This window comes from Aricia agestis, chromosome 7, assembly GCF_905147365.1.
Source record: "Aricia agestis chromosome 7, ilAriAges1.1, whole genome shotgun sequence".
NCBI classification, from domain to species: domain Eukaryota; kingdom Metazoa; phylum Arthropoda; class Insecta; order Lepidoptera; family Lycaenidae; genus Aricia; species Aricia agestis.
In genome coordinates, this window is record NC_056412.1 from 16,817,356 (window position 1) to 16,843,419 (window position 26,064).

The 26,064-nt window shown below is 37.6% G+C and overlaps 1 protein-coding gene across 2 annotated transcripts in view; it reads left to right on the plus strand.

Annotated features, from left to right (window-relative positions):
• Positions 1-26,064, plus strand: part of LOC121728665 (proton-coupled amino acid transporter-like protein pathetic) — a 59,703-nt gene that overhangs the window by 22,440 nt on the left and 11,199 nt on the right. For both annotated transcript variants that reach the window (XM_042116891.1, XM_042116890.1), the window contains exons 4-8: positions 5,071-5,221; positions 14,092-14,213; positions 20,657-20,741; positions 21,332-21,576; positions 22,667-22,879. In XM_042116891.1, the coding sequence (XP_041972825.1) occupies positions 5,071-5,221; positions 14,092-14,213; positions 20,657-20,741; positions 21,332-21,576; positions 22,667-22,879 (816 nt within the window). The remainder of the gene's footprint in view (positions 1-5,070; positions 5,222-14,091; positions 14,214-20,656; positions 20,742-21,331; positions 21,577-22,666; positions 22,880-26,064) is intronic.

Here is a 26,064-nt window from a genome sequence, read left to right on the forward strand (position 1 = left end):
TTTATGAAATAAGGGGGCAAACGAGCAAACGGGTCACCTGATGAAAAGCAACTTCCGTCGCCCATGGACACTCGCAGCATCAGAAGAGCTGCAGGTGCGTTGCCGGCCTTTTAAGAGGGAATAGGGTAATAGGGGAGGGTAGGGATGGGAAGGGAATTTGGGAGGGTAGGGAAGGGAATAGGGTAGGGGATTGGGCCTCCGGTAAACTCACTCACTCGGCGAAACACAGCGCAAGCGCTGTTTCACGCCGGTTTTCTGTGAGAACGTGGTATTTCTCCGGTCGAGCCGGCCCATTCGTGCCGAAGCATGGCTCTCCCACGTATATTTCATATGTCAGTACCATTGTTATATTGTACATTACTTCTTAATTACTGTTACTTAAATTACTTATAAATTATTTGGTGCTAACTTGTAATAAGTATCATCTAAATAAACCTTCGTGGTTTCTCGATGATATATTATTTAAAAAAAAATATGTAATGTGTATTGTTTTAAATGGTAAATAAAAAAAAAACATATACCTACATGATATCCTGTGGGTCTGAGAATGGGCCAATCTGTTCATCATCGTATAGAACTTTAAGAAAGACTTTTATCGTATTTTAACTGCCTCAATTTCAGCTAAAATTGCAAAGTAACAAAATTAGTAAAAGCGTTTGTTAGTTATTACTTTGCAATTTTATCTGCTTTAAGACGAGGCATCACAAATGGAAACCTGATAGTTACAATGTTATCTGAATCATTAAAATATTATGTTCTTTCTTATCGTGTTATGGTTTGTACATAACTTACAAAGCACGTTCTCCATAATATTATTTTAATATTATAATATTATAGTACCTGGATGACCGAGCTTTGCTCGGTATAGCAAACACTCATTGACTTCGTGTTACTTAACAACGCCATCTGCTGGAATAGCTTTAGCTGTTGTTGTGTCGTTAAAGCAATTAGTTGCTCACAAAATAGTATTATGTATTTCGCCAATAGATGTCAGGAAGAGTCATATTTTTCAGATTATCGATAAAACACAAATAAAAAGACATTTTCTAAAAATGATTCCTAGATAGATCGATTTATCGCCCCCGATACCCCCTATATACTAAATTTCATGAAAATCGTTGGAGTAGATTCTAAGATTCCAATTATATAAATATATACAAGAATTGCTCGTTTAAAGATATAAGATTAATGTAAAGGTATCTAATAAGGTGATAAAATGTTATATAAATCCTTTTTGCGCAGGTTTTGTAGATAAAGTGATGTATTTCGAGATGTTTCTATTTTTTAGTATATTGTCTTTCGAGAAATTAAATACTTTGGAAGATAAATCATTGTTCGAAGTTGTTCATAAAATCTTATACAGGAATAACAAAAGGAAATTATAATACTTTAGGGTGTGTATGGGTTTATAGAGTTCGCTGTGAGTAGCAGTGCTGAAAGACTAACTTTTATAGATTTTTTTTTCATGATGGGCTTGCCCATACAAATCACAAAAAACTACCCTTTCAGTGCTGCTACTTTCACAGTGAACTCTTTAGAAAATACACACAGACCCTAAAGTATTATGACTTAGTTTTGTTACACCATGTATATAAAATTTCTTGTGTCGCGCATCTAGTTGCCAAACTTCTCGGAAATGTTGAATTTTTGTATACTTACATGAATCCTGTGGGTCTGAGAATGGGTAAAATAAGGGTACGTGTCCTTTATATAAAGTGAGGAACCTCCGGAGTCTCCCCCGGAGGTTCCGCGGGAGACTCCGGAACGAATACGCGTCACGTCAATATGTGACAAAGTGTAGTTTTTAAGTGCATAATTATAATAACTAGAGATTGGGACTTAGCTGATCTCAGACTGGCCGTGTAAGCATTGTCTAATAGTATCTTAGATTCAATAAAAAAACTATAATCCATTTTCAATTTGTCACCTTGTTGTCAACAGACTTCAACCATAAATAAAAGAGTATAATTCTTATGTGTAGGCTTGTCATTCAAAAATCTATCACTTCTCATGTGTGTGTGTTGTAATGTGTGTAATGTTTTATTTGTTAAAAAAATGTATGACAATAGCATAATTTCAAAATAATATTAGCTCGATGCACTCCTTCACCATATAAACTACAACTGTGCAAAATTTCATGCACCTACGTTTCCCCATTTTTCGTTAAAAGGGTTACAAAGTTTTTCGTTCGCGTATTAATATTATGATATGTATGTTAGTCTGTAAGGTAAAGTATTATTGGCCTAGATGCCTGAAATAATTGGTAAAATAAATAAAATAAATAAATAATAAAATAAAGTACACTGTGAAAGTAACAGCGCTGAAATACTTTTTTTGTCATTAGTATGGGCATTTGGCAAGCGTCATGAATTTGCCCATACATTTTAATTTTATGTTACTGTTTCAGCGAGTTACAGTTAACTATATAATATACAGAAGACTCATACATATTTAGACACCCTAGATTATCAATTTGGTTTGTTACACCTGTCCAAAAAGGTCTGAAAAATGCTAAAATGCGCCATATTATTAAAGGTATTTTACATGCCTCCAATTTTTTTTCGCAAACTGCAGCATGCGTAATCGCTCTTAATACAGCTCGTTTGACAAATAATTTATCCTCAAACACTCATTAAATTTGGATGAGAGCTCTCCTTTATGATACCTACTTAACTTTTTAATTAAGATTTTTTTTCTCAATCTTTACCCACTCAGTTTCTTATTAAAGAATCTTGTATCCAATGGTATTAAAAAGTTTGAATTGTTATTAAAATTCTGTTCATTCCTAACAATGGCTGTAAAAAGGATTATCGAGGAAGAGAATTTGCCAAGAATACTCGAGATTTTGTATTAAAAAATGCTGTTTTTCTATGGAAAATATTGCGGAAAACTGCGATATTATACAATTTTATGGTATAACACATAATCTTGTGTAGGTACAGCCAGAAAATTAAAGCGCTTTGAAATATTCGTGAATTGGTAAGGTTTCTTAGAATACAAATAAATAAGTAAGTGTTAAACATGAATTTTCTCCACTGTACCAACTGTAAAGTAAATCATTATGTTAAAATTGTACCCTAATAATTATTTCAACGGTTCGCTGAGCCAGGGTTTTCAAACCTTTTTTTCGCAAAACTTTCCGGGCAGATTAAGGGGGCGACTAACCCAATATTTTCGATTTTATAATTAAATTTTATACTTGAAAATAAGCCCCGAATTGTTTCATTTTCTAAAATTAGATACTACGTTATATTTCCAAGAATTTGATCTGAGCAAAAACACAATATCTTAAAATTTTTTAGATAGAAAAAAATCACAAAGATGCATCTAATTTTCACGAATTTTTCATTTATTGCCATAACCGTGCATTGAAATAAGTTCATATTTTAACACATTGTGTAAAATTCTATCATTGAGGAAGAGACATAGCGGATTTTTAAAATGTTGTATATTTATCGAGTTATTGAGAAAAAGCTAATTTGGCGATGAACCCGCGTCATCCTTTTTCACCTGGCATATGAAAGACGGGCGTGAGTGTGAAGAGAGAAGGACGATGTTTGATTTTTTGGGTTAGTCGCCCTCTTAAATGAAATCTAAATCCAAATTACATTTTAGGAAACAAATAGGTTTGTTAATTTATATTACAATAATCCTTCCCTTTTCGACAAATAGGTTAAATTTTAAAATATTTCTTTTAATATGAGTAAACTCCATTATTTAACTACAAATTACAGACTTGATAACACAAATACCCGCGTAAGGGCGCGCTCTGACGTGCGCGTGTTCTGCTGTTAAGGCGATGCCTTGAAAATTTGGCTGTAGCGATATCGATTTTTCTCAGCAATGACTAAAGCTAAGAAATTAAAGTTCATTGTAAGTATTCATCATGTCTTTGTCTTTGAATTACCCATAGCATAACACGATTGGTCAACCTTTATAACACAGAATAATCAATCAAAAAGACCTCTGCACCAAAAGGGATTCCTATTTTGCCAACAGAGGAGAGTGATTTAAGCTTCCAAAATTTGTATAAATTGGTTCAAGTAGGTATACACTTTAATTTGCCCATAGCTCATATGAAAATATGTATTTATGGTTTTTGCGGTTCCGTGCCCAAAGGGTAATAACGGGACCCTATTACTGAGACTTCGATGTCTGTCCGTCTGTCTGTCTGTCTGTCTCCAGGCTGTAACTCAAGAACGGTAATAGCTAGAGAATTAAAAAATTTACAGATTATGTATATCTGTTGCCGCTATAACAACAAATTCTAAAAAAAAAAAAAAATAATATTTAAGGGGGGCTCCCATACAACAAACGTGATTTTTTGGCCTTTTTTGTTCGTGATCCATAATGGCAGCATGTAGACACTTGAAATTTTAACAAAATCCTTAGTTATGTATGGGACTTAAATATTTAATGATAAAATTTAAATAAAATAAATAATTAAGGGCTCCCATACAAAAAACTCTATTTTTTCCCTACGTGCGCGGGTCCAACTCGCACTTGGCCGATTTTATTAAATTACGCGACAAAAACTATTTTGTCGCCTACGCCCTTTCCATTTCTTGCTGTTCTATTTCTTGTTTTCTATGAGAGGCGGGCCGGCCTCTTATAGAAAACAAGCAATCTAAAACATATCCAACACGGTTTTTCACTTTATCGCCGCGTCACCTTAAAGTAAGTTGGTGCAACTCACTCTAACCCCGCGTTCCACTTGACGTGAAAAACGATCAAAACGCTCTAAATAGGAGGCATTTTGAGCGTTTTGATCGTTTTTAACGTCAAGTGGAACGCGGGGTTAGAGTGAGTTGCACCAACTTACTTTAAGGTGACGCGGCGATAAAGTGAAAAACCGTGTTGGATATGTTTTAGATTGCTTGTTTTCTATAAGAGGCCGGCCCGCCTCTCATAGAAAACAAGAAATAGAACAGCAAGAAATGGAAAGGGCGTAGGCGCTTGTGAAGAGTTATGTCAAATCCCATACGATTAACGATTTTGACATTTAACTTCGCTGTCGAAAGTAGTGAATGCATTCGTTAGGGGCTCAGCTTAGACCGCCTTACTTTTCAGTACCTTGGGATCGATAATTCACCTGCTGAAGGCATGCCTGGGATCCGGAGTACTAGCGATGCCAGCGGCGTTCAAGAACGCTGGCTTGGCCGGTGGTATCGTGGGAACCTTCCTAGCTGGCGTGGTGTGTACCCACACTGTATATGTTCTGGTAAGTCTTACCACTCTTACCACAGTTCTTAATATTAGACAGAACACCAGGGATCGCGGTGTAGGTAGCTACGATTATCACCTGATGGCCTGTCCACATCTCCACGTCACGACGTTGTCAACGTGGAACGGTGCGGTAACGTGGCACGGTACGTTGACATGACGTGAAAATTTATGTCAACGTAACGTGAAAATGCGCATCATCTCTCTCCGTCTTCTTAACAATTATTAGCAGAAGCAGAATACGTATTGTGCGGTCCATATCTAGATAAGTAGTGAAGAATCTAGATAAGTGACGTACAATGTTGCTACACCGTGACTTGCATTTTCACGTTACGTTGACGTAAATTTTCACGTCACGATAACGTACCGTGCCACTTCCTTTCTTTCTTTTTATAATTCGTAGTTCTTTCTCTTGTGTAATATATTTTATTCCAATGGGGTATAATGTGTATGTGTTGAACAAATGTTTTTTTAATAAAATACTAGCTATTTGACCGAGCTTTGCTCGGTATTCGATAAAACACGAATAAAATGTCATTTTCTAAAAATGATTCCTCGCTAGATCGATTTATCGCCCCCGAAACCCCCTATATTCTAAATTTTATGAAAATCGTTGGAGCCGATTCCGAGATTCCAATTATGCGCGCTCAAGTCGGAGGTTGCAGCCTGCGGATTTCTATCCGGCCGAGGGAACAAGTTGTCAGTTTTCATGGATCACAGATTCATAGTAATTATGGGTATAACTTATATAAAAATCTTAAATATATGTACTATGTTGTATTAAATATACTAGCTATTTGACCGATCACAGATTCATAGTAATTATGGGTATAACTTATATAAAAATCTTAAATATATGTACTATGTTGTATTAAATATACTAGCTATTTGACCGATCACAGATTCATAGTAATTATGGGTATAACTTATATAAAAATCTTAAATATATGTACTATGTTGTATTAAATATACTAGCTATTTGACCGAGCCTTGCTCGGTATTCGATAAAACTCGAATAAAATGACATTTTCTAAAAATTATTTCTAGCTAGATCGATTTCGGGTTTCGGGTATATAATATACTAAATTTCATGAAAATCGTTGGAGCCGATTCCGAGATTCCAATTATATATATTTATACAAGAATTGCTCGTGTAAAGATAGTTATATCTTAATAAGATACCCGTAACACAAGTTAATCGAGAACTAAGGACGGGCAAAAATGACGTCGTATTAAGCGTCTATAATATCCTAGACTTAAATAAATCCGGCCAAGTGCGCCCATGAAGGGTTCCGCAGCAACAATAAGGTTTATTTTTTAAGAAATTAAAAGGTTTTTGATTTATATTTATGTTTCAGTTGATTTAATGAAAGTTAATTTAAGGTTTACCATTTATGACGAATAAAAAAAACTACTTGCTAGATCTCGTTCAAAACAATTTTCGTTGGTAGTTTTTATAGTAATGTACATCATATATTTTTTTTATACTTATCATGCCTTTATACTTTAGAAATTAGAGGGGGGGGGGACACACATTTTACCAGTTTGGAAGAGTCTCTCTCGCAAACTATTCAGGTTAGAAAAAATGATACTTATTAAAAACCTCAATATGATTTTTCAATACCTATCCATAGACACGCATAGCTTAGATGAAATTTTTTTTTTTGTTTCAGTTGTACCTATGGGGACCCCTAAAATTTTTAATAATTTTTCCATTTTTGTATCAAAATCTTAATGCGGTTCACAGACTACATCTACTTACCAAGTTTAAATAGTATGGATCTTATAGTTTCGGAGAAAAGTGGCTGTGACATACGGACGGACAGACAGACAGACAGACATGACGAATCTATAAGGGTTCCGTTTTTTGCCATTTGGCTACAGAACCCTAAAAACAAAACCTGCATGATCATTGCTACTGCAAAACAAGCATACCTACCACGCAAAAAGCACATATTATGTCGGTTCCAACTCCCGATAGAGTTAGAGGCTGTACAAAGCAAACAAGGGAAACACGGGGCTGGTTAGGTCTTTAGCGGCTATGCAGAAGTTTAGCCCACGGGCTTATTCCATTAATTAATGTCTAGGTTCCTCCCACGCATATAATCAGAACGGGGGTTGAAAATCAAAACACGGATAAGGAAGTATACTATTGTTATCATCACTAAATATGAACATTATCTACCTGCATACTAAGGGGGCGAATTAAGTAAAAATAAAACATCTTTCTCGTCCCTTCTTTTGTAATAACTCGATAAATAAACAAAAAATTCGAAATCCGCTAGTCAAGTCCCTCGATAATAAAATTTTACATTATGTATTTATATTGACTCTATTAAATTCGTAGCTTAAAATATTATCAAGGATAAATATTAATTATAAGATCATTAATCATCAAGTAATAAGGCCGCTCTTGTGTACATGTCTCATTTATTAAATAATGTAAATTGCAGTGTTATGTTTGTGCACAGTAAAGTATATTTGTTAATTTGTTTGTATCATCTATTTTGCTTTAGTCGCCCCCTTAAATTAAACGTTACATCAATAATACGTTACATCATAGCGTACTTGTGCAAAACCGACATTAAATTGCATTGAACGCTTCTAATGATAGGACCCATTATGCCAATGTTGCTGGCATCAGTGTTATTTCGCATTAGACGCCTCCGTGGTCCAGTGGTTAAGAGCGTGGCTCTTGACTCGGAGGTCGTGGGTTCTATTCCCGCGTTGGAAACATATTATTTCCAAGTTTGGTTAGGACAATGCAGGCTGATCACCTGATTGTCTGACAAGTAAGATGATCCATGCGTCGGATGGGCATGTAAAAAGTCGGTCCTGCGCCTGATCTCTCGCATGTCGGTCTTCCGTCCCACTGGGTTATGAGAGTAAAGGAATAGAGACTACTCTTGTTTACTGCGCACACACTTGGGCACTATAAAATTACTCCTGCGTACCTGGCCTGGTTTCAATGAAACCGGCCACCGTCACCGAAACTGGTGTGGGAGCTATTATTATTATTATAATTTCGCATACAGATTTAGAGATTGTGTTTATCTTTGTTAGTAAATGACGTCCGCAACTCAATGCGGCAAAATTCGTTTATTGCGTGGGAACCGAACATTTCTTCGGGATAAAAAGTATCCTTGTCCTTTTCGGGCACTTTCTACCAAAAAAAGAAACTGCTTTAGTATCAAATCTCTATTCATCCGAAAAAGATAAAACTTGTCAATCCATCACTTGTACATGAAAGATATTTCCGCCAGCTTTCGATGTACGAAAATTCAATTTGATCCACGATATAGGGGAACTTCGAATTTTATTATTAACCATTGATAGATGGATTTATTTGATTCTACGTATTTGCGTATTTCCACTGTCTTTGTATTCATCGTGTTGCCAATTTTTAACCGACTTCCAAAACGTGGGAGAGCCATGCTTCGGCATGAATGGGCCGGCTCGACCGGAGAAATACCACGTTCTCACAGAAAACCGGCGTGAAACAGCGCTTGCGCTGTGTTTCGCCGAGTGAGTGAGTTTGCTTGAGGCCCAATCCCCTACCCTATCCCTTCCCTTCCCTACCCTCCCCTATTACCCTATTCCCTCTTAAAAGGCCGGCAACGCACCTGCAGCTCTTCTGATGCTGCGAGTGTCCATGGGCGACAGATGGCTCTCCATCAGGTGACCCGTTTGCACGTTTGCCCCCTTATTTCATAAAAAAAAAATGATGAGGTTTAACGTTCAGCTGTATATTATATTTTTATTTTTCGAAGCAAGAGTTTTGTGCCCCGCATAGAAAAACTTTAGAATGAACGAGCTTTTGCCCGCGGCTTCGCTCGCGTTAAGAAGTATTATTATATACAAACTTTCATCCCCTTTTTGAACCCCTTGGGGTTGGAATTTATCAAAATCCTTTCTTAGCGGATGCCTACGTCATAACATCTACCTGAATGCCAAATTTCAGCCCGCTCCGTCCGGTGGTTTGGGCTGTGCGTTGATAGATCACTATGTCAATCAGTCAGTCAGTCACCTTTGAGTTTTATATATATAGATTGTCGCCTGCAGTATTTGCGGACAGTTACAACATTTAAATTTGAAGTAAAAAGCGATTCACCTTTTTACTACTTACTAGGACCGAAAATATACTTGCAACTCCCTCTTTACTCAATAATGGTTTTCTACGTTGAGCCATGCTTACCACTATTGCAAAGCTGTGATATGCAGATCAGAAAATCATTTAAAAATACAGACAGCTCAGAAAATTCGTGATCACGTATTGGTACATCATTGGCAACGTGCAGTTAGAGTTGAGAATGAAAAAGCAAACGTTTTGGGAAAAATGAAAAAGCAAGAAACACAACCAGAAGTTTGCATCCGGTGTATTTTTTTAAGTATCCTTCGCAATATCTACTTGTCTTCATTTCCATCGGTAAAGATTCATATCACGCCTGGGTTTACAAGGCTGCATGATGGATGACACGTCAACAAATATGTAGTCTATTGTCTGATACCATAATTTGATGCCACTCAAATGGTCACATAATAACTATAACTTCCCATAACTTTCCTCACGCTTTTTCGTAATGTCATGAGTCATGACTCATGAGTAAGTTTCTGTTAATGGCAGCAATAGTTGTGATAAAAAGAGAGTTAATTCCTCCTCTCTGAGTAAAAAGGAAAGTTTTATTATTGCCATTCCTAGTGATTTTAAACAGGAATCTAACGATGTGTGATTTGCTCTACTTTAACTAACTAACTAACTCGACCGCTGGCTCAGCGACCCAAAGTGGATCTTGGCCTCCGAAATGAGCTTCCGCCATTGAGCTCTGCCCTGCGCTACCTCCTGCCAGTTACTGACTTGAAGGTCACGCAGGTCAGCCTCAACAGCATCTCTCCAGCGATACCTGGGGCGGCCAACAGGACGACGGCCTGTTGGACGCTCTTTTTACCCCGCGATCCTCTCCCATTCTTTCCACGTAGCCCAGCCAACGGAGTCGGTGAGCCTTTGTTTCTCCGATTATATTGGGTTGGGCCACCAGTTCTTTTTGCCGAAATCACCAATGCCGAAATCGAAGAAATTGCTCTACTTTTGTAAAGAATATTTCAAAAAGTTATATTTGCGTTTCGCCGGAAATGAAGAGTTTATGTCTTCTCCAATTTTCTTGCTTGAGCTACCTTTGTGAACGCGTTCACTTTTAATGACATTGCACAAATATGTCTCGGTTTATTTTAAAAATACTCTTATTTCACAAATACTTAGCAGAAGACATCGTTTATTTCCTCCTCAACCCTTTGACATCTTACCTTCGTCGCGAATGAGATCGTTATGTAACTGTATCTTCGTTATAAGGGAGGTAAGCATTTTATACGTGGGAGAGCCATGCTTCGGCACGAATGGGCTCGACCGGAGAAACACCACGTTCTCACAGAAAACCGGCGTGAAACAGCGCTTGCGGTGTGTTTCGCCGAGTGAGTTTACCGGAGGCCCAATTCCCTTCCCTAACCTCCCTTATTACCCTATTCCCTCTTAAAAGGCCGGCAACGCGCCTGCAGCTCTTCTGATGCTGCGAGTGTCTATGGGGGTTGCTTTCCGTCAGGTGACCCGTTTGCTCGTTTGCCCCCTTATTTCATAAAAAAGCCCTCGTCTTTATAGGAAAGTTACGTAGGACGAGGGACAGCTATATATAATACTAGATGTCCCGCGCGGCTTCGCCCGCGTAAATTAGGGATTTTACAGAAACCGTACATTTTCCCATAAAAATATTTCCCCCGTTTTTCTCACATTTTCCTGAGTTTCTTCGGTCGTATTAGTCTTAGCGTGATAATATAATATAGCCTATAGTCTTACTCGATAAATTATCTATCTAACACTGAGATAAGTTTTTAAATCGGACCTGTAGTTCCTGAGATTGACGCGTTCAAGCAAACATACTCTTCAGGTTTATAATATTAGGTAGGTATAGATTTTTTTTAATTATCGCTTGACAATCTCGAGTCTCGATCTAAAAGACTATGAAATGGTATAATATGGTAGTGATGATGATGATGATGATGATGAATGTAATTTGCATAGTAGCATATGCTTTCTGTTCTTAAAACAACGCCGAAACTCCCAAACTTGTATCTATAAAGAATCAGGAGTTCTCTCAGCACCTTCCGAACCACGGTATACCAGGTATATCTCGGTGCAAAATCTTACTTGTTGGTAGCATATGCTTAGAATACTTCTCACGAAACCGAAGTCACCACATGTTTCCCTATAAGTTTTGAGGAGTTCCCTCGATTACTTATGGATCCTTCATCAGATCACCACTTTTATGAATATAATACCAAATTGGGATGATACCCTATATACCAAAAGAAAAATTTTGAAAATCGGTTAACAAACGGCAGAGTAATCGTTGAATATAAGAAAACGAACATAACACCTCCCCCATTTTGAAAGTCGGTTAAAATTGTAGCCTATGTGTTATTCTGATGTATAAGCTATATTATTGTAAAGTTTCATTAAAATCCGTTCAGTAGTTTTTGCGTGAAAGAGTAACAAACATCCATACATCCACACATCCATACATCCAAACAAACTTTCGCCTTTATAATATTACTTAGTAGGATGCAACCGGCGGTACTTTATCAGTGGCCCGCGTAAAGCATTTTATATTTCACGCCCACTGACAAAAGTAAGACAAAATAGTGCAGTCTTCTTGCTTGTGGCCCGTATTAAAAAAGTTGAGTATCACTGTTCTAGGGGGAAATCCTAAATTTAAATCCCAATTTCACATTGTAGCGTGACGTAAATAGGTATTCAAAATGTCAAGCTTTGAATAGGCAGCCCGACACCGCGAGTGGACTGTCATTTCAATATTGTATCTTGTTGTTTAGTAAACAAAGTTCAGTTTTGAATCGCCCTTTTAAAATGTAGTGTATCGACTATCGACGTTGCAATGTAAACTAACCTTTTTACTTATCAATTTTTCATTTAAAATTATTATTTTTACTTTTAAATATTTTATACTTTACAATTTTTCATACTATGCGAATTTCGTATATAACGAAACAGTAAATAACTTTATATGAAACTGGGTACCTTGTATCGCTTATATTATGCAAAGTGACAACTTTACAGGAAAAGCATCTTAGTTTGAATCACCATAGTTGTCGATAAAACCGAAGTTTGCAACTTTGCCTATTTACTAAATACTGTATCTACATTATTTTACAGTTTTTAGGGTTCCGTACCCGAAGGGTAAAAACGAGATTACTGAGACTTCGATGTCTGTCCGTGTGTCTGTCTGTCTCCAGGCTGTAACTGAATAACCGCTATAGCTAGACTTCTGAAATTTTCACAGATTATGTATTTCTGTTGCCGCTATAACAACAAATACTAAAAACAAAATAAAAGTAATATTTAAGGGAGGCTCCCATACAACAAATGTTTTTTTTTTTGCCTTTTTTGCTTGTAATCAATAATGGCAACAGCTAGGCACTTGAAAATTATATAAAAGCCTTAGTTTTATCTCTACTTAAATAAGTAATAATAATATTTAAATAAAATAAAAAAATTAGGGGGGCTCTCATACAAAAAAAAACTATTTTGGCTTATTTTTCCTTTATAACGATACGGAACCCTTCGTGCGCGAGTCCGACTCGCACTTGGCTGATTATTTATTATAATATACCTACAATCTACATAGATGTAATCTGTTACATTTTATACACTTACTAGATGACGCCCGCAACTCCGTTGCGCCAAATATACGTGGGAGAGCCATGCTTCGGCACGAATGGGCCGGCTCGACCGGAGAAATACCACGTTCTCACAGAAAACCGGCGTGAAACAGCGCTTGCACTGTGTTTCGCCGAGTGAGTGAGTTTACCGGAGGCCCAATCCCCTATCCTATTCCCTTCCCTACTCTCCCCTTTTCCCTTCCCTTCCCTACCCTTCCCTATTCCCTTCCCTTCCCTACCCTCCCCTATTACCCTATTCCCTCTTAAAGGCCGGCAACGCATTTGCAGCTCTTCTGATGCTGTAAGTGTCCATGGGCGACGGAAGTTGCTTTCCATCAGGTGACCCGTTTGCTCGTTTGCCCCTTATTTCATTAAAAAAAAAAAAACGTGTATCGCTTGGTACTACTGATATATATTCTGTGGTATCGCGGGGAACTGTACATTAATTTTATTCGGGATAAAAAGTGTCCTGTATGTCCTTTCAAAGTATATACCATATTTCAGCAAAATCAGTGCAGTGGTTTGGGCGTGAAGAGGTAACAAACATACTGATAGACAGATAGACGGACAGACAGACACAGTTTCTCACTGTTTATTACCTCTTCATACCTACTTAAAGTACTGGCCCGATTTTGATATAAAATTTTTATCCTGAAAAAAATTCTGTTCTGCGATTTCTGCGCAACGGATTTGCTGGCATCAATTACTAGCTACTTACTTTATTATTTTTGTAAGTAATAATAATAATAACTCCTCCGTGATCTCCGCGGGGCTCTCGGAGGTCGTTGGTTCGATTCCCGCGTTGGAAACATTTTATTTCCAAGTTTGGTTAGGATAATGCAGGCTGATCACCTGATTGTCTGACAAGTAAGATGATCCATGCGTCGGATGGGCATGTAAAAAGTCGGTCCTGCGCCTGATCTCTCGCTAGTCGTGTCGGTCTTCCGTCCCACTGGGTATTGAGACTGAAGGAATAGAGAGTGCTCTTGTGTACTGCGCACACACTTGAGCACTATAAAATTACTCCTGCGTACCTGGCCTGGTTTCAATGAAACTGGCCACCGTCACCGAAATCGGTGTGGGGAGTATTATTATTATTTTTGTAAGTGCTTTTCGACATAATATGTGGTTGTACCGTTTCAGGTGAAAATATCTCAAAGTGTATGTGTGGTTGCGAAGAAGCCGTCAATGAGCTTTGCCGAAACCTGCGGGGCGGTGTTCTCGCACGGACCGACGAGACTGAGGCCTTGGGGTAACTTCGTCAAGTAAGTTAAGAATTTGTCGCTTTCCACTAACGTGACCGTTTGCTCGTTTGCCCCCTAATCTATACAGGGTGTAACCAAAATAAGTGATAATAATTTAGGGTGTGTACGTGCTCCTTGTAGAGAGTTCACTGTGAAAGTAGCAGCGCTGAAAGACCAATTTTTTTTCACTTTTGTATGGGCAAGGGCCCGAGCGTTACGAGTTTCCCCATACAAAACTGAAAAAAATTTTGGTCTTTCAGTTCTGCTACTTTCACAGTGAACTCTCTACCACAGAATCTTTACAAGGAACACATACACATCCTAAAGTATTATCACTTAGTTTTGTTACACACTGTATAAGGAACACATACACACCCTAAATTGTATCGCTGTGTTTGTTATCAAACTCTTTCAAAACAGCTTGACCGATTGTGTTAAAAATTTTGTGTGCTCGTCCTGTTTGTCTGAGAATAAGCTCACTTCTTTTTTATGTCATAATAATAAATGACATAAAAAAGAAGTTATACGGCAAAACAACATTTGCCGGTTCAGCCATATAAAGGTAATCGCACATTTGTCAGCACTCACGCGTCGATCGCGCTGTAATTTAGAATTCGTTGTATGAAATGTTGTATTTTATACGTGGGAGAGCCATGCTTCGGCACGAATGGGCCGGCTCGACCGGAGAAATACCACGTTCTCACAGAAAACCGGCGTGAAACAGCGCTTGCGCTGTGTTTCGCCGAGTGAGTGAGTTTACCGGAGGCCCAATCCCCTACCCTATTCCCTTTCCTACCCTCCCCTATTCCTTTCCCTTCCCATCCCTACCCTCCCCTATTACCCTATTCCCTCTTCAAAGGCCGGCAACGCACCCGCAGCTCTTCTGATGCTGCGAGTGTCCATGGGCGACGGAAGTTGCTTTCCATCAGGTGACCCGTTTGCTCGTTTGCCCCCTTATTTCATAAAAAAAAAAAATATATGTGAAACCTCGCACGTTTTTTGTCCGCACCGTACGCGCCGCATTTCGTGTAGGTACTATTACACTAATATGTAATATTATGTATTCTGTGGTACCACGTGGTACTATGCAGTGCGTACGGTGCTGACGAATGTGCGATCAGCTTTATCGTAAACCAATCTGTGCCCACTCAATGGAGCTCGTATCTCGAACATAAGGTGTGCTAGATGTTCCAGATAAGAGCTCCATTGAGACAGGTCCTGTCAGTCAGGACTAATGGCGTCAATGATATTCGGGGATGATGTTACATATCACACAATATTACAAGTACTATTCTGCCAATAAGTTATCAAGCATAATATACAGGATGTAACAAAACAAATGTGTATGGGTTCCATAAAGTTTACTGCGAACGTACTCGTAGCAGCGCTGAAAGAGCAATTTTTTTGGCATTGGCAACCGCTCAGCGTCAAGAATTTTCTCATACAAAAGTAAAAAACCGGCCAAGTGCAAGTTGGACTCGCCCATGAAGGGTTCCGCAGCAGCAATAAGGTTTATTTCCATGAAATTAAAAGGTTTTTGATTTATTTTTATTATATTTCAGTTGATTTAATCAAAGTTAAATTGAGGTTTACCATTTATGACGTATAAAAAAAACCACTTGTTAGATCTCGTTCAAACCAATTTTCGTTGGTAGTTTTTATAGCAATGTACATCATATATTTTTTGTACAATTATCATGCCCCTACTTTAGAAGTTAGAGGAGGGAGTTGTGTCCCCCACACATTTTACCACTTTGGAAGAGTCTCTCTCGCAAACTATTCAGGTTAGAAAAAAATGAAATTAGAAACCTCAATATGATTCTTGAAGAACTATCCATAGATATTCCACACGCATAGGTTAGATGAAAAAATTTTTAATAATTTTTCCATTTTTTCATCAAAATCTTAAGAGCCCGTAGGTACTCTATTTTCTACTGCTCTCTTCACACTCACGCCCGTCTTTCATATGCCGGGTGAAAAAGGACGATCGCCAAGTTAGCGGGCAGTTATAGGTTTTCTGGTTTTTAAAGGGTTTTTTATATGAAAGGTAAAAAGTAATTCCAACATTGTATAGACGACTTTCTCAACAGTACATTGTATTTTTTTCATACCGTTAAGACGTCAATACAATCCATAAACAGGTGATATTCTAAACCTTTTACAGCAAAAATCACAAAACTGTCGCGGGTTTGAGTTAGATTATTTAAAGATACTTAAAAAAAATAAAAAATCTAGCTGCAACATTAGATTATAATTGAAATGATCTTACATGTTGTGCTTTAAAACTTATAGAAATACTGTATTTTAACTGTTAAATCACGTCTGTAAAATGAGCGAAATCGGCAAAATTTCGTATACGGACTCTTAATGCGGTTCACAGACTACATCTACTTACCAAATTTCAATAGTATAGCTCGTTTCGGAGAAAAGTGGCTGTGACATACGGATGGACAGACAGACAGACATGACGAATCTATAAGGGTTCCGTTTTTTGCCATTTGGCTACGGAACCCTAAAAATGACTATTTTGAGTGAAAATATTGGTATTGATATTCCATCTATTTCAGTGAAAACCTAATAGGGAATGCAAAGCGGCATGACATAACATAGATTAAGTCGTTGAAAAATGCAATGGATCATAATAATATCAACAATATATTTTTATGGAAAAATATGGTAGAAAACTTTTTCGTTCCATCATAACTTTTTATTGACAGGATATTTTTGGTTGCGGTCCAGTTATAATTATTCAGTATTTAGCAGACCATTACACATAAGTAACATTAGTCCACCACATTTGCACCAAATTCAATCCATTTTTATTACATCAGCAATATTTTTCATATGAAATGGTAAAAATATGACTTTTCATTCAGCCGTAACTATTCACTAGCAGGATGTTTTTGATTGTGGTCTGGTTATAATGATTCAGTATTTAGTAGACAATTTGACTATGTAGGTCTCGTTAGTGGTGGATATTTGGACCAAAGTATATATAAATTCATTGTCATACTCCTTTAGCAATATTTCTGAAAGCAAGCAACAAAAGAAATCTACAAAGTATTGCTAATATTTAACGGCAGGCGTTTCGAAATATATTCTGAGCCACTAGCCAACACGTTTTCTTTATCTTTCTTAATAGAATCATCGATCAATAGTTTGGAGTTGACATATTGACTTTATATTATCGAACGATTATGTCAATTCCAGATATTTTTGATTGGCGATTCTACAAAGAGGCGATAAATAAAACTTGTTGGCTAGGGGCTTTTTTTTTAATGTAATAAGGGGGCAAACGAGCAAACGGGTCACCTAATGGAAAGAAACTTCAGTCGCCCATGGACACTCGCAGCATCAGATGAGCTGCAGGTGCGTTGCCGGCCTTTTAAGAGGGAATAGGGTAATAGGGGAGGGTAGGGATGGGAAGGGAAGGGTTTAGTGGAGGGTAGGAAAAGGAATAGGGTAGGGGATTGGGCCTCCGGTAAACTCACTCACTCGGCGAAACACAGCGCAAGCGCTGTTTCACGCCGGTTTTCTGTGAGAACGTGGTATTTCTCCGGTCGAGCCGGCCCATTCGTGCCGAAGCATGGCTCACGCACGTATCCCACGGGGCTCTGTTTGTTTTACGTGTATACACTTTTGCTGTTTTTTTTAATCTCTGATTGTTCAACGAAGGTTATTTCTTCCTTCGTTGAACTCGGGATAAGAAAGATTGATGAATTTCAATCAAAATGGATTTAGATCGGTGAAATATTTACAGTATTATTTTCTTAGAATTACTGCTATTTCGCTTCCTAAAATGCCAATACAAAAGCCTCAGATTTGAAAGCGTATATTAACGCCTGTTGCTGTCGATACAATATTTGGAACAAAATTTTCTTAGAATTACTGTTCTTTTGGTTCTCGGAATGCCAAATATTTCGAATCACATAATTTATATTTTTGATATAAAGGCCCAAAGTTCTTACGGGTATTCACGGCTTTTGCTGTAGGTATCTTTTCAAGGAAAAATCTTAAAATCAGGAAAATTATAACTCTACCGGCATTATCCGGGGAGGAAACAGGGGACAACGTTTGTATGGAAAAACGGTCCTCTGTCTCCTCTTAACGATTTTGATATACATAATATTACGTCATAATATGAGATAATATTCAATGAAAGTGAATTTAAGACAAAGTTAAACGCGAAACTAATATAAGTTATAAGTATCGCTACAGCTGTATTGATTTAAGGGGTACCAGGGTTTTTTTATAAAAGCTTTTGACACCAATTTTGTTGACATCGCGCGCTATAAACTAAAGTCCACGCGGACGAAGTCGCGGGCAACAGCTAGTTATGAATAAAAACAATATTATATAGTAAAGTAGGTATGATTAGTTCTGTTACAATAATAAAGTAAAAAATAAAACGCAATCTGTTTTCATATATTAGAATTAAAATGTTGATTGCATTGATATATTTTCTGGATGGAATATAGGCCAACACGGTACACTCGAACTCCTTTATTTTAGAGCGCCTTCTGTTGTCAACTTGTCACATATATTAGAAATGCAGTAGGAGTTTTATAAGATAAGATAGATTGATTATTATTATACCAAGTGATTATATTATTAAACATAATATTCTAACGTATTAAAAGCTTTAAACAAAAACATACTAACTAATAAGTATGATTAGTTCTATGTTACAATAAAGTAAAAAATAAAACGCCATCTGTTGAATCGTATTAGAACTAAAATGTTCATTGGATCGATATATTTCTGGATTTTTTATAATATTATACATAAATTAATGCATTTAAGATTTTTGAAATATTATTTTAATACACATCCAAGACCCAGGAACATTGAAAACTTTTTTTTCCGCCTGCGGGACTCGAACCCAGGACCCCCGGGATGAGCGCTGCCCACGTGCAATGCGAATTAATTTTCATCGATATTTTCATGGAAATAAGATATTTTCCCACATCAAAATGTAGCCTATGTCCTTTCTCAGACTCTAGAATAACTGTGTACAAAATTTCATTGCAATCGGTTCAGTAGTTTTGGCGTGAAAGCGAGACAGACAGACAGACAGACAGAGATACTTTCGCATTTATAATATTAGTATGGATTAGAAATGCAGTAGGAGTTCTATAAGATAAGATAGATTGATTATTATTATACCAAGTGATAATATTATTAAACATAATATTCTAACGTATTAAAAACTATAAACAAAAACATAATAACTAATAAGTATGATTAGTTCTATGTTACAATGAAGTAAAAAATAAAACGCCATCTGTTGAATCGTATTAGAACTAAAATGTTCATTGCATCGATATATTTCTGGATTTTTTATAATATTTTACATAAAATATATTTAAGATTTTTGAAATATTATTTTAATACACATCCAAGACCCAGGAACATTGAAAACTTTTTGTTCCGCCTGCGGGACTCGAACCCAGGACCCCCGGGATGAGCGCTGGCCACGCGCAATGCGAATTAATTTTCATCGATATTTTCATGGAAATAAGATATTTTCCCACATCAAAATGTAGCCTATGTCCTTTCTCAGACTCTAGAATAACTGTGTACAAAATTTCATTGCAATCGGTTCAGTAGTTTTGGCGTGAAAGCGAGACAGACAGACAGACAGACAGACAGACAGAGATACTTTCGCATTTATAATATTAGTATGGATAAATTAATGACCCACCGAAAAAAATGATTCATAGGCGGTTGACAGACCTTTTTTTCCGTTGGAGAAATGCGTTAACGCGTCCTCGGCGGTGTGGGGAGGGCCGCCGGGGTATGTGGGACTCCCCGGGGGCGGTGAAGGCCGCGCCCGGGTATACCCACTAAAACTCCAACGGTGTTCCTGCACTTCCGCTTTAGGTAGAGTAACGGGATTCGCGGAATGGCGGGAATACACATACCGCGAGTCGCGACCATAAAGTTAATATACCTAGCGGAATAGAGAAACAAAGGCCTGAGCAAGCGAGATGTCACTATCAGTGCGTGGTAAAAAGAGACGTGTGATACATGACAGTAGGACCAATTTTTTCATCTGTTTGACGTCCAGTCGCCAGTTATCGGTACGTTAACAATTTAATCTCTTAGAAAGATTCTTGTGTAAGGGTATACGTAAACAAATTACACACAGACGTAAATCAATTTCGGTTTCATTTGACAGCTCGAGATTGTTGCTCTATTCCGCTAGGTATATTAACTTTATGGTCGCGACAAAGCAGTTGACAGACCTAAGTTGTTTGGTGGGGCTATGTCAAATCAATAAATCCTTCGATCGCGGATTCTCCGAAATCTATTGTTCTCCCGGCCAACGTGGCCGCTTGGGAGTTGAAGCGTTAATCGTCTATCATCGTCAGCTGAGTTTGACAAAACACAACAGAATTACGTAGGTTGCCATCTGCCTATAAATCAACTTCTCTGATAGTAAATGATGTTTTTCTTTTCAGACTGTTGATAGATTACTCTCTAGCTATGACCTACCTCAGTGTCCTGTGTGTCTACGTGGTCTTCATCGGTTCATCTTTCAAAGAGGTACATGCTTACTAATATTATTATTCGAAAGTGTGTCTGACTATACTTTGACTCTCTGTTACTTGCGCTTATATGGTTAAACCAATTTTGACAAAATTTTACACAGATATGTCACCTAGTGTATAGTGTTTTAGGGTGAAGCCAAAGGAGCGTAATTTGTGAGTTGTGAGAGGTTGTGAGTCACAGAATTCCGGCTGGCAGAAATTCTGCTGCATTCAGTTTTATACAAAAGTCCTGTTTGATTCACACTAGCGTAATTTTGTGAGTCATGATTTGTATAAAAAGATATTTACGCGGCAGAAATTCTGCGACTCACGACTCACAAAATTACGCTCGTTTGGCTTCAGTACCCTTATTCACATAATTATCTACATTTCCAAGCACAGTTTTTTTTTACTTACATGGATTGATAAAGTGCCTTTCGTGCATGACTTAAATTAAACTTCTGGGCCTGCAGCTAGTTATAAAAATTAACCAAGTACGAGATGGCCCCGCGCAAGACAAATCCAAACAAAGTATTACGAGTATTATTTTGTTTTGTTCAATCAACATCCAGATTATTTACTAATACGAGTTTATAATAATTGCAGGTCCTAGATTATTATATGCCAGAGTACAACATTTCGGTGCAAGTCTACTGCGCACTGACTCTGGTGCCTCTAGTCATCATCTGTCAAATTCGAAACCTCAAGTACCTGGTTCCATTCTCGGCTATTGCCAACGTCATGATAGTGGTAGTCTTCATCGTTACCATGTACTACATGTTCACCGACATACCTTCTATCAAGGACAGAGAATTGGTCGCCAGTGCATCAACGTGGCCTCTGTTTTTGAGGTAAGTTCTGCGCTTGATTTGCTTAATCGAACTTCAGACAAGTAAAAGGAAAGAAAATATATCCCTAACCGCCGCATTTTAGGAGTTGAGGCATGAGTAAATTATAGTGTCCATGAATTGGTAGGAATTTATAAAGCTTAAGAAATAAAAAAATTGTTATAATTTTGTGTCAAAAGTTTCGATGCTGTCAAAAAAATTATGTATACCACCCATAAAGTTAATATACCTAGCGGAATATATTAACCTTATTAGGTGGTATCCACCTGACTAAACTTGATTTTGTAGACCCTAAGGGTATGCGTGTTACACTCTCTTTCTTCCCATAGACTAGGATTACACAATCAGTCTGGCATCATTTCAGCTTACCAGTCTCAGACTGACCCCAGAATGAAGGCCGGAAAGTACATAATAACAAAATGATCAGTCCGCCAATCACACGGTTAATCGATCATTCTTTCGACGGTCTGGATCAGGCTGATGGACTGAACTGATGCCAGTCTGACCGTACAACCGTAGTCTTAGTCTCGTAATCCAGTGGGAGTGATGGGACGGATAACGATAAATTTGATGAGACATCAATTTTAATGCCCATTCGTGATTCGATTATCTTTCTTATCGGAAAATTCAATGTTCAGCCTGCATTGTCCCAAGCAAACTTGGAATCAACATTTATCACTAACTAGGGCAGGGGTCACCAATTAGTTTCGCTCGGGGTCCGTTTTAAGACATGAAATGACCTTCGCGGTTCACACATTTTATATAAAAAAAATTATTAAACAAAGGTAATTACGAAAATTACAAAGGTATTTTTAGATATCAATGAGAAAAGTAACCATTTTTTGTAGCTAATTATCTCTCTGAAGTTTGGAGTGAAATATTGGTGCAAGCTATTGAATCCTGGAGATGTTGAAGTCCTAAGATGAACGAAGATCATCTTCGAACATGCTTGGTCCGCACACAATAGGTCGGCGGTCCGGATGCGGACCGCGGTCCGCCATTTGGTGACCCCTGAACTAGGCCATCTAACCTACAAACTCCAAATCAGGAACTAATCCCTTGTTCACCAGGACTAATGAGATAATCATTTCAGCACTGTGATTTTCGCGATGGAGGGCATCGGAGTGGTGCTGCCAGTAGAGAATGAGATGTCAGATCCGCAGAAATTCCTCGGCTGCGCGGGAGTGTTGAACACGGCCATGATTATAGTGATCACCCTGTATGGTGTATTCGGTTTCTTCGGCTACCTAAAGTATGGTGATGCGGTTAAGGGAAGCGTCACGCTAAACCTGCCTCAAGATTCTTTGTAAGTATTATGGCGATACAACTAGTGCTGACAATCCTGCATTGCGCTATCGTTTTTTAAGTACATCGGTGTAGAAACGACAGCAGAGCCTTTAGCCTTTTCTTTGTCGCTTCTTTATAGAATCGCCGATCAAAATGTAAGTATGGAATTGACAATACGCGAGTACCTCTTAATATTATGTCAATTCCATCAGGCATCGGATATCAATCACGTAGGCTTCTGTTCTGCAGCCACCACGCATATTCCCACAGTATCTTGACAATCTCTAGTACGTTGCTAGGGTCTGTAATGGTGCTCGTAACTTTTGAACTACTGTTTAGGCTGAAGTATGGGACTAATGACAATTGTATTTCATTAGCTATGTCCACACTATGCGCTTTCGTCTTCAATTTTCGTCATCTTCTTTCATTCAACTTTCGTTTTGGCGCATTCAATAATTGAATGCGTCAACGAAGGCAACGCCAAAATTGTCATTTTTGGTTTTTGGATACGGTCAGATGCGTCGCGGGCATGCCTCACGCAGAGTAGACAGAATGATAGAGTATACCGACTTAGAACTGATGTTTAAATTTTTAAATTTGACGTATTATGACGAAAATCGTCGCTAGGGTTGTTAACTTGTCACTACGAATTTAAAACTATGACATATTCGCTGGACGTGGTCCTCTTTGGTCGTATTGTTGTTTGTGTTTTGGCACATGCGATTAAAATTGACAGAATCCAATTTTGAAATCTTTATTTTAAATATTTAAAAATAAATTATATCAGCCAGCGCGAGGCACATCCCGTTCATAATCCTAGTGAAACCCGACGAATTTGACACATATTGAAACCTGTCCGTCTCTTTGCAGTCGAACTACTGGTCGTTATGTCTATTGTGCCTCACGTTTGTTGTTGACTACGCTATAACACATGCCCTTGACGAACAGAAAAAGGCACAGTGGGGACAAAGCTACTCGTATTAGGTATGATTCAATTTCTCTCTTTCCCATATTTCTCATATTATAAAATGGCTTCATATTGAAAATATTGGAATACGGTACCTCACACACTTTTTTTAATAAATTCCCATTTCATTCTATGTTCTATTTTACTGTTCTCTTGCAAATGCTATGCCAATATAACAATAGACGGAAACAAAACAAATGAAATACTGACCGAATATCAGTATAGCATTCTTTGAATGAAAATATGTTCCAATGTAGGTAGATCACGATTCAAACCCTCACAATAGGTATTGTTGTAGTAGAATTCAAAAGTAAAATAATATAATTAGCTCATTACATAATCATATGTACGAGAATATTGTAAATAATATTATAGTTTGTGCGTTTTATGATGACTAGCTGTTTGACCGAGCTTTGCTCGATATTCGATAAAACACGAATAAAATGACATTTTCTGAAAATGATTCCTAGCTAGATCGATTTGTCGCCCCCGAAACCCCCTATAAACTAAATTTCATGAAAATCGTTGGAGCTGATTCCGAGATTCCAATTATATATAAACTAGCTGTTGCCCGCGACTTCGTCCGCGTGGACTTCAGTTTATAGCGCGCGATGTCAACAAAATTGGTGTCAAAAGCTTTTATAAAAAAAACCCTGGTACCCCTTAAATCAATACAGCTGTGCAGTGTGCACACAATAAGTATTTCATTTTTTTATATTAAACTTTATACTTTATGCCAAATTTTAAAGCTTATTTAGCCCTCCAATTACACAACTTTACCCATAAACTATTTATCATTGATAGATTTAAGGTTACGTCACTGCAGATAAAGTACTGAGTTATTTAATACCGTAGAATAGATATAACAATCGAAAAAAATCGAAACTTAAAAAGATGATACCACGTCTTATAGAAAGACTTTTGAGCAAGCGTCAGCGCGATGTAGAAGACGCACGGCGCCATCTATTATGAATTGTTGGAACTAACTTAATTTGAACAAATTTACGCATTTTCACCCCCTTACAACCCTTTTTTCCAGTAAAAAAGTAGCCTATGTCCTTTCTCAGGCTTTAGACTATCTGTATACAAAATTTCATTACAATCGGTTCGGAAGTTTTGGCGTTTGGCGTGAAAGCGAGACTGACAGACAGACAGACAGACAGAGATACTTTTGGCGTTTGGCGTGAAAGCGAGACTGACAGACAGACAGAGATACTTTCGCATTTATAATATTAGTATAGATTATGTGCACACTGCATAGCTGTTTTTGGGTATTTTGATTAATTAAGGGCCGCGCTACACCGGAAGCACTTACCAGGGTATTAAAAAGTTTTTAAATTTGACACAAATCTTGTTGACACCGCGCGCTATAAACTAAAGTCCACGCGGACGAAGTCGCGGGCAACAGCTAGTATTATACATAAAATATGTTTAAGATTTTTGAAACTTTATTTTAATACACATCCAAGACCCAGGAACATTGAAAACTTTTTGTTCCGCCTGCGGGACTCGAACCCAGGACCCCCGGGATGAGCGCTGGCCACGCGCAATGCGAATTCATTTTCATCGATATTTTCATGGAAATAAGATATTTTCCCACATCAAAATGTAGCCTATGTCCTTTCTCAGACTCTAGAATAACTGTATACAAAATTTCATTGCAATCGGTTCAGTAGTTTTGGCGTGAAAGCAAGACAGACAGACAGACAGACAGACAGACAGACAGAGATACTTTCGCATTTATAATATTAGTATGGATAGTATGGATTAGAAATGCAGTAGGAGTTCTACATAAGATAAGATAGATTGATTATTATTATTATACCAAGTGATAATATTATTAAACATAATATTCTAACGTATTAAAAACTATAAACAAAAACATACTAACTAATAAGTATGATTAGTTCTATGTTACAATAAAGTAAAAAATAAAACGCCATCTGTTGAATCGTATTAGAACTAAAATGTTCATTCCATCGATATATTTCTGGATTTTTTATAATATTATACATAAAATATGTTTAAGATTTTTGAAATTTTATTTTAATACACATCCAAGACCCAGGAACATTGAAAACTTTTTGTTTCGCCTGCGGGACTCGAACCCAGGACCCCCGGGATGAGCGCTGGCCACGCGCAATGCGAATTCATTTTCATCGAAATTTTCATGGAAATAAGATATTTTCCCACATCAAAATGTAGCCTATGTCCTTTCTCAGACTCTAGAATAACTG